This window comes from Lineus longissimus, chromosome 7, assembly GCF_910592395.1.
Source record: "Lineus longissimus chromosome 7, tnLinLong1.2, whole genome shotgun sequence".
Classification (NCBI taxonomy): Eukaryota; Metazoa; Nemertea; class Pilidiophora; order Heteronemertea; family Lineidae; genus Lineus; species Lineus longissimus.
This window is the reverse complement of record NC_088314.1, coordinates 6,315,103-6,328,780: the sequence shown is the minus strand read 5'-3', so window position 1 is coordinate 6,328,780 and position 13,678 is coordinate 6,315,103. Positions and strand designations below refer to the sequence as shown.

The 13,678-nt window shown below is 40.2% G+C and overlaps 1 protein-coding gene across 11 annotated transcripts in view; it reads right to left on the bottom strand.

Annotated features, from left to right (window-relative positions):
- Positions 1 to 13,678, bottom strand: part of LOC135490591 (sarcolemmal membrane-associated protein-like) — a 30,633-nt gene that overhangs the window by 15,267 nt on the left and 1,688 nt on the right. For 10 of the 11 annotated variants that reach the window (XM_064775800.1, XM_064775802.1, XM_064775804.1 and 7 more), the window contains exons 3-9: positions 12,034 to 12,181; positions 10,446 to 10,463; positions 4,528 to 4,594; positions 2,810 to 2,888; positions 1,226 to 1,393; positions 962 to 1,039; positions 57 to 257 (exon numbers count right to left, since the gene is read on the bottom strand). In XM_064775800.1, the coding sequence (XP_064631870.1) occupies positions 57 to 257; positions 962 to 1,039; positions 1,226 to 1,393; positions 2,810 to 2,888; positions 4,528 to 4,594; positions 10,446 to 10,463; positions 12,034 to 12,181 (759 nt within the window). The remainder of the gene's footprint in view (positions 1 to 56; positions 258 to 961; positions 1,040 to 1,225; positions 1,394 to 2,809; positions 2,889 to 4,527; positions 4,595 to 10,445; positions 10,464 to 12,033; positions 12,182 to 13,678) is intronic. The other variant, XM_064775801.1, reaches the window with a different exon arrangement.

Sequence of the window (13,678 nt, the reverse complement as noted above, 5' to 3'; positions counted from 1 at the left end):
TGATAATGACGATGATTAGCACAGATGACAGGTATCAGTAAGATTGATCCCCCTACCTCTAACTTTTGTTTCAGTTCCTCCATGTCTTTCTCTGTCTCCTCATGCTTGCCGGCAAGCCTCTCCAACTCCTGTTGCGCTAACTCGCACATACTCTTCAGATGTGTGCAGTTGTCTTCAGTATTACTCAGCGAGGTTTCTAGATCTGATAATTTTCTAACAGCTTCTAATTTTTCTTGTAACACTCTCCGTAAAGATTCCTAAATGACGAAGGAAACTTGAATTAGCTTTTTGGATTCTGCAAACATGTACAAAGGCGGTGGTGGTTGGGATTTCACTCCCGACATCATAAGAGGAATCACAAGAAGATTGTAAGAACCAGGTTAAAGTTAAGCCTAATGGTCAGACCCCGCATCTTTTTCATTAGGATTAGGAATGACAAATGGGAGGGAGGTTGAGAGGAAAAGGTTTTATAACTGGTATTCAGCTCATGATCACAGCTAACATAGCTTTTTTCAAAGGTTTTTGAAGGAGCCTGTTCCATCTATATTTGTACACCTTGCATGCTGTTTAGTTTTGATGGCTCTGTGCAGTATTTTTGTCAGCATCCCAAATCTCTTCATAATTAACCATCAAAAGGATAAAATTCCCAACCAATATTATGTGCAGATAGGCACAGGTAGACAGCAGACACAGATATGCCAACGATGCATAAAATTCAGGTGTAATAATAGGTTCGGAGTGTAGTCTGATATGAAGCAATGCATTGTTACACTATATTGATACAGGAAGATCACAGTTAACCCTTTTCCTTTTGGTTTTGAATTGGAGCGCTCAAAATAAGATATAAGATACAATGTTTAAAATGAATCCTTGTTCCTATGAACAGGCAGTTTGTTTTTGCAAGAGGAGATGGTCACCCTTTATTGAAAGCATCTGAATCTATGTCGGGCTGACCTCTTACCTTTGCAGTATTTTCATATTTATGTTTATCCTCTTGTAACGCTACTAATTCCTGCCGTAAATTATCTTCTGTTTGGTTCTGAAACAGAAAGGAAAAATCACTGGAATAAGTTCATCACGAAACTGACCATGTGATGGCTAGTGTTTTTATTTGGCTTGCTTGACATACATGTATACTTTCATTACAACTTCATGAGCTCAAATAAGACAGCATTCTCCCCGAGACCAAATACAATGCCATCATCAATAATGACATTTTGCCCACCTTTGCATATGCCTGTAACTGGTTTTCGAGTACTTCTAATCTTGATAATAGCCTATCCTCATCTATTAATGCTTGCCAGCCCGTCTCCGATGCTTCCTGAGTATTCGAAACCAAACGTTGCAACGTGGCCAATTTATTTTCTAACATTTGTTCCCTATGAAGTGCTTCCTGAAACGGAAAAGAGACAGAAATATTGATGAAAGTTACTCCAAATTGTGATGATATTGATGATCCTAAAAGTATTGGATGTACAGTAACTGTATTGAGAGCTCAGCTATTGTATTAGTGAAGGGAATTGGCAACAGTGATGGTAATGGGAACAGTAACGTGAACTGCAATCGTAATGGCAATAGGAACTGGCAACAGGTCATGGAATTTAATAAAAGTTTCGTACTAATGCATGTGACAAACTTTAGAATGCCACGAGATGCCAGCAACTTCTATTTTGGGGTCTTTTACAAGTAACTTTGCAAACATTTCATGGTTTCAGTATTCAGTTTGCAGTTCAGGGTCAAAGATATCAAAAGGTACATCAAACCTTCACCCATAAACGCGATAAACAAATAATTCTGGCCTCAAAGTTTATTAACTAGCTCAACATTCACATTAACCTGAAATAACCTTCCATATACATGTTCTATTTCGAGACGGGGAGACTTAATGCCCTGATTATGATAGAAATATGCCAGGTGATGCATATTCCTCTATTTATCCCGAGTCTTATACCCTGAGTGCGGAATTCCTTTACCAATTTTCCTGCAATCTTACTGGTCTAAACAAACAGATGAGGGGACCAGGTGCAGGGAGGCTGAAGTTACTTGAATAGCGGTGGTTGCTAGTTTGACTTTGTTTTCAAAAGAATACAAATTGAAGTTAAAACCCTTTCCATGTGGAATTGGTTTTAAGATTTCCTTTACTGGGAAGAACATGAGTGATTTGGTATGAAGTCCTGCCGGGAGTCCTTTATTTTTCTACTCAAATAACCCTTGTCTTTATAACTCTCAAAGCTTTACCAACCACATCTACTATAATCTACCAATTTGGTCATAACATATCACAATATTATTTCAGATTAACCACAGGATAGTTGGCCAGGCTTTTACGATTGACTTGCTAGGCTTCTTGACCAAAAGAGGATCATTTGTTAAGCCTTCTTGACCAATGAATGATCAGAATTAACCTGGTCATTATGTGGAATCATACATTCCATTTGTTCTTTTGATCATGACATACAAATCAGTCAGACTTTCGATTCAGACCAGAAATCAATGAAAATCGTCCCAGAGGTCTGTTTTGTTAGAGCGTCTTAATGTTTTTTACAGAGTCAGTCAGCCAATAAACTCAATTGGTGCCAAAATGTATTGGCATGCAACAGCACTGATCCCACCATGGAGGAGCAGGAGGAATACTCCTTGAGTAACACCTCTAAGTGCAGAGGGAACGCTGAGGAAGAATGATTTTTGGTAATCTCAATATATTCGTGCACACAGTCTGAGTCGGTTACCTTTTCCTACCTATCTTCGCACAATGTCCACACTTTCCTGGTCAAGTGTCTTGCTCAAGAATGCAATTAGTCTAACTCACCTGTAAATATTGAGCTAACTGGTAGATTTCCTGAGAGTTGGCACCAAGCGCTGGACCCGTCATAGTATTCGGCGTGTAACTGGAAAAAGAAATGGGGACAATATGAAAGAACAACCGACAGGCTTCAGATCACTTTTGACTTACTGCCAGATTTGGTGCAATGGGGATGTCAACCTCATCATCCTCTTTACAACTTTCATCCCAACCCATCATAGCCTTACTACATTTCACTTGGTATATTATACTGTTGTGTTAAACTTTGCAAAACATCACCATGCAACATCATCTCATTTCTTTCATATGAAACATTCGAAAGGTTGTCGGCTTCCCCGAGCATATAATCTTTGCAACCCGATAGCTATGCACTCCCTGCACCTCGAGAAAAATGCATTCGCTGTAGAAAGAAATCTGTGACATTTCCTCCTACGCGATAAGAACGTGATGTCAATAGTCAATCGGTTTTTACACCAGTGTGATTTGGTTCCCATTGCTGGCAGTATCGCCTCCAGGCACTGGCAGAACTCATGTGCCATTAAGGACCACGATGGAGGCTTTATACACAATTCGAATGACACCTTATGGTTCAGGTAATTCAACCTAAATGAAATTAACTAAAACTACAATTTAGCGGTACCTCATTAGTTTTACAAGTATTTAACACGTCATTAGAACTACAGAAGAACCTCACTGAGAAAGATGTTTTTTTTCAACATTTAAGGTTGATTTGAACAAACTCTTGATTTTAAACTGGAACATAGTGTCTTCTAGGAAGTGATGCTCAATCAGTGCACTTCCAGCATCTTCCATCATCCAAAGAACTTTACCTTGGAGTTACTAAACTGATAATTATCGGATCATTTATGGGACAATTAACCCATGGGTTACTGAAGCTAATCAATTTTCTTTTAATCCAAGAAGATTGGCAGATGCACAAGATCTTGTTAATGGAGTTTTATTGATTTGCCATCAAGGGAGGCCACGCTTTCACCGGGAAAACTGTTTGACACATGAAACGATACTGCAAGGGACAGGATAATACCAATAGAGTGACCCTTGTTTCTCTTTAAATAATACTTCATATGGACAAGAGATCTTGGATTGTTCTATTCTTGTCATTTGAAATTTGATCCACTGAGATATTTACTTTACCTATACGTAAGTGATCAGGAATGATTTGTATGCAAGTCATAGGCCTGATCATTGACCTTCTCAGAAAAGATTTCATGGTATATCACTTTACATGTACAGGTATAAAATTCAGAAATGCTATAACGTCATACTATCATTTTAATTACGACCTTTTAACAACAGTAAAATGTCATTCCGAAAATGAAAGTTTTGAATCAATATGCCTAACACCTTTATTTATTGTGAAATTATCAAACAAACCTTGTTTAGGAGATCTCCTTAACATGTTTAATGGAGCAGTATTGATTTCCTATCAAGAAACCTGCTACAGGAGCTACTCATGTATGGCAATGCATCACGCGTACAGCGTCTAAAAAGCTGAATTGCTGGTCCGAAAACCAGCATCTTGGGTTGTTCCAGTTTGATCAGCGGTATGGTATGGTAGTCAATCAAAGTGGATGAAAACAAAGATCTTCTGATGCGAACTGTGTTGATCTAATGATAGGCTGGGTTGAGGAGTGCCTGTACAAAAGGTTTATTTGGCGTGTTAAATACACCAACTGGGTAACATGCTTGCTACCACAACTCACCTAGGTTTGGCCTCCCTTCCATCAGGATGATAAAGAGTCACCATTGCAATAATACACCCATGCGTTACTGAAAAGACACATAAGATTGTATCACATTAGAGAAATATTTCAAACATGCACACTTTGCATCAGCAGTTCTACAGCTACATCTTAACTTATCAAGCTGCCGCCATCAAGATAACTAGATAGGGGACATAAATCATCTTTTTTTTAAACAAACAAGTCACTTAAGCATGAAGTAGCAATGAATCTTGCATAGCTGACAGTCCATGTAATCCACACTATCAATATTTCTTAATAAAACACTCGACTCCTGCAAGAAAAACCCCCAATGGCACTGCCTCCTGGGTAAAGACCCCGGGTGCTGTGTGGATGACCCCTTCTTCCACCCGCCCCACAGCAAACGGCATTGTCTTCAAAACATGCATTTGGGGAATGGGGGTTTTGTCGATATCACATATCAGTCTGAGAATAGCTTCACGGCCAGCTCGTACAATGGGGGCTGTGCAGACATCACAACAACTACAACAGTCACAAACACTTCTACAACAGTCGGATCAGATATAACCATCAACTGACACTTCATACATCTTATTATCGTACATATCAGCGTGGAAGCGAGCCATCCTTGAAACGGAGCAGTGGTGAGCTTTCATCACAATCGATATATTGGAGGATTACTTGGTGCATCATGTCAGAGTGGCCCAAATCAACAACAGCAGCTTTCAGCAACATAATGCTTCCATCAATGTTGTCACTTTCAGCAGCATGATGCTTCCATCAATGTTGTCAGTCATAACACAGGGTTATGTTGGCTGCTGTGTGTTTAATTTGACTGGGCATTCATAGGCCAGTTGAGATGCCATTGGTTCATAAATAGTCCCTCCCCTACAGTCATCCACTGCATCAATGTTGTCAGTCATAAGTTTGGCTGCTTGTGTTTACTTTGGAGATCGACTCTGGCCATTCCAAGGCAGAGGAGTGCATCCAGCTTCGGCTGAATATCAGGAATCAAAATCGGGCCTCAGGGTCGCGTTGGGACAGGTGATTTGTCCTCAACCCACAAAGGCCCTTCTAATTCTATATCAGATTTTGGTAAAGCTGATGTTGTACTGAAACCAAGGACAGTGGTTGCAGAAAGAACATATGCCAAGACCTATAATGAATTAAGGGTGTAGATTGGGCATCTTGATGAACTAATCATGAGAAACAAACAGACAAACGCTTTGGAGTGGGCTTTTTGCCAGCTAGCGTTTCATTTGAAAGGAGAAAACAAATGGAACAAGGCATTCATGTCTACCTGAGAACCACCAGTTGAACTTGCTGTTTCCAAGGCACAGGAAAGAACAAACAGACCAATTAGTAGTGAGTAGGTCTATAATAATAGTACAAGGAAGGGATGGATGTCTGAGAGGTCACCGCACTGAGGTACAGAAGAAATGGGGTTGACTCACAGATTGGTGCTATAATTTCATTTTCTTGACGATATAGGCATGAGGTCAGCGCAAAGTTTCCTGACCTTGACCACCATGATATTGAAAAGTTTATCATTTCCTCTTAAAAGCCATATGTCACACTGAAGAAAAAGTAATATGAGTAAAGTGACTTTCATAATTCACAGGCAAACAAGCCTGTGACAGTGTTTCTAAACCTAGTCCCATAGTTCTTACACAACCAATGACAGTTTACTCCTATCTCCTTCTTTATAAAGTTGTTTGAGGGTTAAAACGTCAGGGCATACAAAAATACACATGCCTGCTCTGGACTGCTGCGAGCCATATCAATATCGAGTTTGATACTCATTTGAATTCTCACAAGGCTGATATTACATTGTATATGCAATCAGGTTCCCATTGTATGGAACATGACTATGCTGGCTATGCGAGGACATACTGATTGCACAGACATAGAGCAGAAAGATGAATTTGTTTCAGGAGAGCCAAGTTCAACCAGACCAAGGCCATTCATTGGAATCTCGATCTTAACAAGCACGATCTAAAGGTACTTTATAAACCTAATCCATAGTCCATGAGGGTTAAAATCCCCTCACCACAGATTCAACTTGTTTGGTCTTCATATCCAAAGGGTTTATATGGTTTATTCAATCTACGAACACTTGCCACTAATCATTTCCATTTTTCTATCAAATATTAGTCATCATCCACAGCTCTTGAGTGCGTTGACGAGTGCGTTGACGACGGCGTCTTCAATGATTGGTTTGGTCCCCTGGCTGACATTTTTGTCTCGTTGATTAAAATAAGCCGTCCATCACGTTTTTTAGTCATTTTGTTATGATTCAGGATGCACCGCACAGTAGTAGGGTGATCTGCACAGTAGTAGGGTGATCTGCACAGTAGTAGGGTGATCTGCGCAGTAGTAGGGTGATCTGCACAGTTAGTAGGGTGATCTGCACAGTAGTAGGGTGATCTGCACAGTAGTAGGGTGATCTGCACAGTAGTAGGGTGATCTGCACAGTAGTAGGGTGATCTGCACAGTAGTAGGGTGATCTGCGCAGTAGTAGGGTGATCTGCACAGTAGTAGGGTGATCTGCACAGTAGTAGGGTGATCTGCGCAGTAGTAGGGTGATCTGCACAGTAGTAGGGTGATCTGCACAGTAGTAGGGTGATCTGCACAGTAGTAGGGTGATCTGCACAGTAGTAGGGTGATCTGCGCCAATGTACAAATTAGACACTTTTGTCGATGGCACATGTATAAACTGTTATGAATGCAACATTACTATACCAGGTTGCCTATAGTCAATGCAGCCTACAAGTACAATAGTAGACAGCTCTGGTAAAAGGACACACCACTTTCATTTCAATCAATAAATTCATGCACTGGAAGTGAATCTTAGCGGGACACCTCCTTATGAAGTACAGCATTTGTGAGTCCTTTTCAAGGGTAGTCTTTAAATGGTGAAGTTGCAGAATCATTCCATTCTCTGCACAACAGTTACCAAAAAAACAGTAGAATCTACCCTTGGTACAACCAAACATTCAATTCATTAGTAACCAGTAGATTACACCATAATTTTACGTCCAGAAACAAGAAAAGTGCCAATGCATGGAATGATCTTGCAGTGCACTCATCAGCAACTGTGATGCAATCGCAGACTTGTGTCTTCAGACTCAGTGTATTGACTCCCATTAAGAAATGCAAGCAGATCTCCTAGGAGCTGCTGTCTTCTCCATGCTGACTACAAATGAGCAATGTAACCGACAGCATCAACAGCATCCATGCAAGCTCTCCTCCCAAGGGTATGATATAGGACAAAAATAGCTCTGGCAGTGGCTATAAATTCAACTTCGTCATTATCAATATTTCAGTATAATTTGACAGAAGCCTGAGAAGGTCGAAAGTAGAGTTAGAACACTGGCAGATTAAGACTTATTACGGAGGCATCATCAGCTACTTTGGAGCCATTTTCAGCATGCCTTTACACTGTGGCTTGCATGGACTGTGGATGGGTAGCTAAATCATGACAGGTCGGCAAGGTCCTTCAGGTAACTTCGTGAACAAATTGTCAGGTAGCAAAAGGGTTAAACCAAGTGCACTGAAAAAATACACTGCTGCCTCAACCCATGCGTTCCCAATCCCAATATAAATTGAGAATGATTCAGTAGTCCACTTCTTAACATAAATCCATTTGTGGAGTGGGTGTAGGAATACACAGCATCTGATTGAGTCAAGGCTCCTTGACTAATGCTGACAAATACGACATTCAATCTCCGTAGCATCAGGACTGGCGACACCACATTGAGCATTTTAATAGTCTTTAAGGGGGAGATTCAGGAACATCTTGACTCCAAAATCGCAGAGTCTAACTGCCTGGACTTACTGGGGTGGGATTTTCTAAGCGGCCTTTTTCAGACTTCTGGAAGAAACACAAGTCAGACTATGCACCTCGCACAATTTTTAGGAAAGGGAAAGGGATGACAAATCGCCGATATCATTCATCTTCTTCATTCTAGCCAATAGTGTTAACGAAAACAATTCCAACGCATCTGTCCTTTGCAGCATCCAAATTCCCCGCAGCATTGGATAAATTAGATATTAGCTGGGCTATATTTGAAACAACTGCGATCAGGCTAATTAGTGCAGCAGCTATGAAGGGTATAATAATGCCCGTCATAAATTTGCATTCATGTGAGTGCACAATTAGATATTTGCTTCTCTTTCTCAAGATACAGCATCATGAAGATGCGCAATCATATCTGCTGATGGAAAGGGGTCATCTCTCAGCTTCTTCTCCATTTTCTCAATGCAAAAATCACATAATCACAATGGTATTAATCAGAGCGTTAAAGTGAAGTATTTTCAAAATGTATACTCTTTTTTACTCACAAATGACTCATCAATGAAACTTGAGTTAGACAGATAAGGATTGAGAAAATAGCTGATAAGAAATCCCACTGATCAAATGGCCAATTAGAAATGAAACAAGTGTTTGATTGATCCATCGTTTTGTAATACGAGCTATGGCAGGACCAGGTGCAAGATATCAACTGAACTTACTCACACCTAGGCCTACACATTCCAATGATTGGGTCCTGTTCTAGTACAGAGGCATCAAAAACTCTTCACAGAGAGCAACACCTCACGGTAAACCAAGGAAAACAGGTAATTACTGGGTTAGGCATTGCCATATATCGCAGCCAGCTGCAATCAACGATATTTGTTGCAAGCACCTGCAATGACCACCACAAACAAGCAATTTTTGTCACATGCAATTTGAGCTAAAGCAATTTAAATCGCCAGTATGCGGGGCACTATTCAGGATGCGTGATATCAGACGAAAGCACAACATCAAATGACGAGCATGTGCAAAATAAGCTAACAAAAAGATCCACAAACCACACATAAATCACACTGAATTTTGAGAACCATTTGATTTATATCGCATTTTTTATATTTGAGTTGACATGTCCTACCATTCTGCCAACATGGCTAAAGCTAACGCTACCAGCCAAAGGAAGCATCAGACGTGTATCTACAAAGAAGCGAGCAAAATAGAGACAATTGCGAAACCTGCATCCCTATTATGATTTTCATAGTGATCAAGTCTTGTTTTATATCCATCCAATACATTGAGTTTTTATATCAGGATATATCAGCATGACGAAACATTATTTTTTTAATACAACATACTGATTGAACAACCAACCAATATGATTTCCATCTCGTAAATTGATTAAAAAAATCTCACAGATATTATTTCAGCTTCTCGTGGAAAGTAGCCACTAAGGCAAAATAACGATATCTGTGCCAAATGATTAGCTATTGCGCGATATTAATACTGTTGACATTTCCCCTAAACAACCAGATTCTTATCATTATGATGATCACTGAGAGAGATACTTGTGCAAAGAAGCAACTCGAAGCATTGGTGACAGACTTGGTGAGATGAAAAAGGCGGTGCTTTGAATTCGCTCATTTCTGGATCAACACGGCCACCAGTGCTTGAGTTCCCCATGAGTTGACCACTTAGTTAACCAGACAACAGCATTGCCCATATGATGACCGACCTGTGTTCGAAAAAATTCAGAGCATTCAGGCCAACAGTAAAACTTTTATGATAAAAATTTCCAAAAAAATTCCAATGCATTTTCCGTTAAATTTCAAACTTTGAAGATGTTTTTCTCGAAATGGCAAAAACAGTTCGATGAAACTCTTCATCATATCCATTCCCTGATTACTTTCTCTTCATGCAGACAAATTTTAGTTGCTGTGTTGTGTGACATAAATTGCGAGCCTGTACTAGTGTAACCAACTCAATTCTGGAGGGGACACTGCAGCTCAAGCCTGGACTAAAGCCGTAAATATTTACATCGAAATTAATTATTGCAAATAAACTTCTAAAAAAACTAACAACAAATAAGTGTGCCACGCCACACTAGAGTCGAATTACTTTGAATTACCTTGGGCATGTGGAGAATCTTAAAAATATAAATCATGGATTTTCCTTCAAGATACAGAATTACAGCATCATACAAAAATTTAGATACAGGAGAGTGCAACTTTATAGTTTTAACAAGCTTTAAAATCGGCATATTTGCAAGTGCAGTTAGAGACATTGGTAACACAAATCCATAAGCTAACACGATGATCAAGAAAGGTGACTTGAAGGCATGACCTTCTTTAAATCATAACTCCTAAAACATATACAGAAGGCTTTTAAAAATTTCTTCTTTGAAGCTACTCTTCTCGCTTTACAAACCCTACCTTGACATGCAACAGTCATTTTCAATTTTCATACATACTGTGAGGAATCGACTAGTTCTGACATCCAGGAATCATATAACCTATGATCACAAACGTTCATCCCAATACACCTTTTCACTTGTTGTCACCATGGTAGCGACAGTCGTTCGTTAAAATTCTGCCACCGGCCAAGGAATTGCTAGGGTTCAGCTAATACATAGCGCAAGATCAAGACAACCCCTCAAGGGAACCACCATGATAGCTGGTCCTTAAAGGCCTAAACCATTTGTTTACCAATTTTACATTTTAAAATTAAATAATTTGAATTTGTTGCTTGTGTATTATGTTCATGCACTTCTCATCTATAAGCTGCGCTTACACCACGAAATATTGGTGGACCAATTGCACTTACACCACCACATTGCCGCGACAAATTGGTTCGGCAATCCATTGCCGATACAAATTGCCGAGCGAATTTGTCCCACCAAGCTTGATGGTCCAAATTCGCCCGGCTTGTTAAAAGCTCGACTTTGTCGTGGTGTACGCGCAAATGGATCGGCAATTAGCTAGTTAGATGGTTCGGCTCCAGGCGGCGCTTTCGAAATGGCGCTTTCTGCGCATGCAATTTATTGTTTGCGCGCCATCTGTAGCCGGATTTTATAACTAGCTGCAGCGCTGGTGTAAGCGCTTGGTAGATTTTCGATGGTGCGGCATTGGTTCCCGAACCAAGATTGGTGGTCCATTTTCAGGTGGTGTAAGTGCGGCTTATACTGTCAGCCAAGTGCCAGTCTGGTAAAAACAGAAGAAGCGTAGCCTAAGACAAGTTGCACCAACCACTAGACTAGAATAATACTACTTGAGGCAAGACTTAAACACGACAAGCCCAGCTATGAAGTGAAATACAATCTATTCTGAAACATTGAGTCAGAAATGGCCCCAAAGTTCACTTTGTGACAAACTACCTGGTTTGGGTGTTCTAAAGTCAGAGCTCGATTTTAGGAATCAAGCCCAGGAGAAGGTACCAATCTGCTATCACTTGACTTGAGGAATCTAGGAGTAGAACCTGATTAGAAATCAGTACCATCCAATTTACCAAGTTGAAGCTTATCGCTTCACTCGGGAATCAAGAAATAGTTACCAAGTTGTTAAGAGTAGCTACAAAGTCTGGGTCCACAAGAGTGGGAGGGTGACTCTCAAAGAGGATTAGATTCTTTTCATAGTCATAATATGAACACCAGCACCAACCGTCAAAGTGAATTCTGAGCCTAAAAACATGCACCAGTTGACCAATCAGTTTTCACTCACCTCGACGCGAGTTCTCCATCACGTCCACCCCAAACTGGATGATGTCGCCAGAGTAGATTTCCCGGGCAGGACTCTCCTCTGACCCTTTACTGAGGCGCTGATTATTGATGAAGGTCCCATTACTGCTCTTGGTGTCTTGTAGGTAAAACTGGAAGCAGAAGAAAGGGGAACATATTACATTTTGAGTTCAGAGATGCAAAAAAACCAAACGTCTCGCTGAAATCCTGCCATAAGATGAGGTGATTTGGTCGACCACCATGGTCTTTTACATGACACGCTAAAAGTTGTTGCCTCATTGCCCCCCATCTAGAAAGTCTCATGCAGAGGTGCCATATTAAACTTGGTTGAATCGGCACAAGGGAAAGTGCATAGAAACCACTGCCTGAGAATAATATACATCCTCCTCCTCCATTTTGATTCATCAAAATGAACCATTTGGTATGTGGGTCACTGTAAGATAGAATAACAACAACAATTACTGCAATTTGAGGTTGGCCTCCAACCAATAATGACTGTGTCTACATTTGTACAGCATCTATAATTGAATCAAATCCCTACAAGTCCTCATCTTGACCCGCAATGTTTGTAGAGCTCGATACTGGTGACGCAAACGAATGAGAGTCAGGATAAAAAAGCAAATGTGACCAGTTGTAGCTTTATTCTACTAACTTTGCTGCTGTTGTAGTGCACAAATACTAAAATAGTATAGAGGCAATGCAGCCAAGTCCTCTTTAGTCATAGTGTTATGCAGCATTTCTCCCGAGGGGTAAAATCGGAATACACGAATAGCGTGAATACTATTTGTGAGCAAGATTGACTCAAGAGATAATCAATACATGCAATGATTGTACATCATCAATACACTCCATGTCATTTGTCCATGCACAAGGACGATTACGGGTAGACAACTTCATGTCCTCATATCACTCTTGTTCAATGCAAAAGAGATACAGTGCGTGTAACTGTGACACAAAGAAACTGGGAACATTTACATGTAGCGAGTGATAGGGCAGAAAAATCTTCATGATGTACAACTTCAGCTGAGAAAGTTTTGAGATGGTCCTTCAGGTACACTCCATGGAATGCAGGTGTAGATCAGCAATGAAAGCTTGCGGTAATGTACATGAAGATTGAAGCAGGCAATCAAACAAGTTACAGAGAAACCGCAATCTTATCCTTCACGGCTTGGCTTGCTGGCTGACCTTGGAGGTCTCACTTAGAAATGTAAGAAAACTTGATGGTTTGAATGAAGAGCAAGAACTTGAGGTACTTCACATCAACATCTGGTGGCAGGCAATGCTAAACCCATTCATACAATTTGTAAACGTTGAGGGAACTAATACATTATTTTTACATATTGTAACCAAGAGACTTTAAAATAAGTTCTTTGTATACAATAACAACTGTACTAAAAATATACTGGTACAGAAACTGTACTAAAATACAACATAACACGAACATCAGAGTTCCATTGATGAGCGATGCCTGCGAAAACTGTATGTTGCCAGTTTTTAAAACACCCAACTCCAACAAATGTAGGTGTGATAACGATAGAACAGATTATAACCAATGCCTGTGGTGACGCAAAAAACACAAAGCTCAATGTCAGTGACCACCATTGAAAAGCGTAACTCAACCACTATTC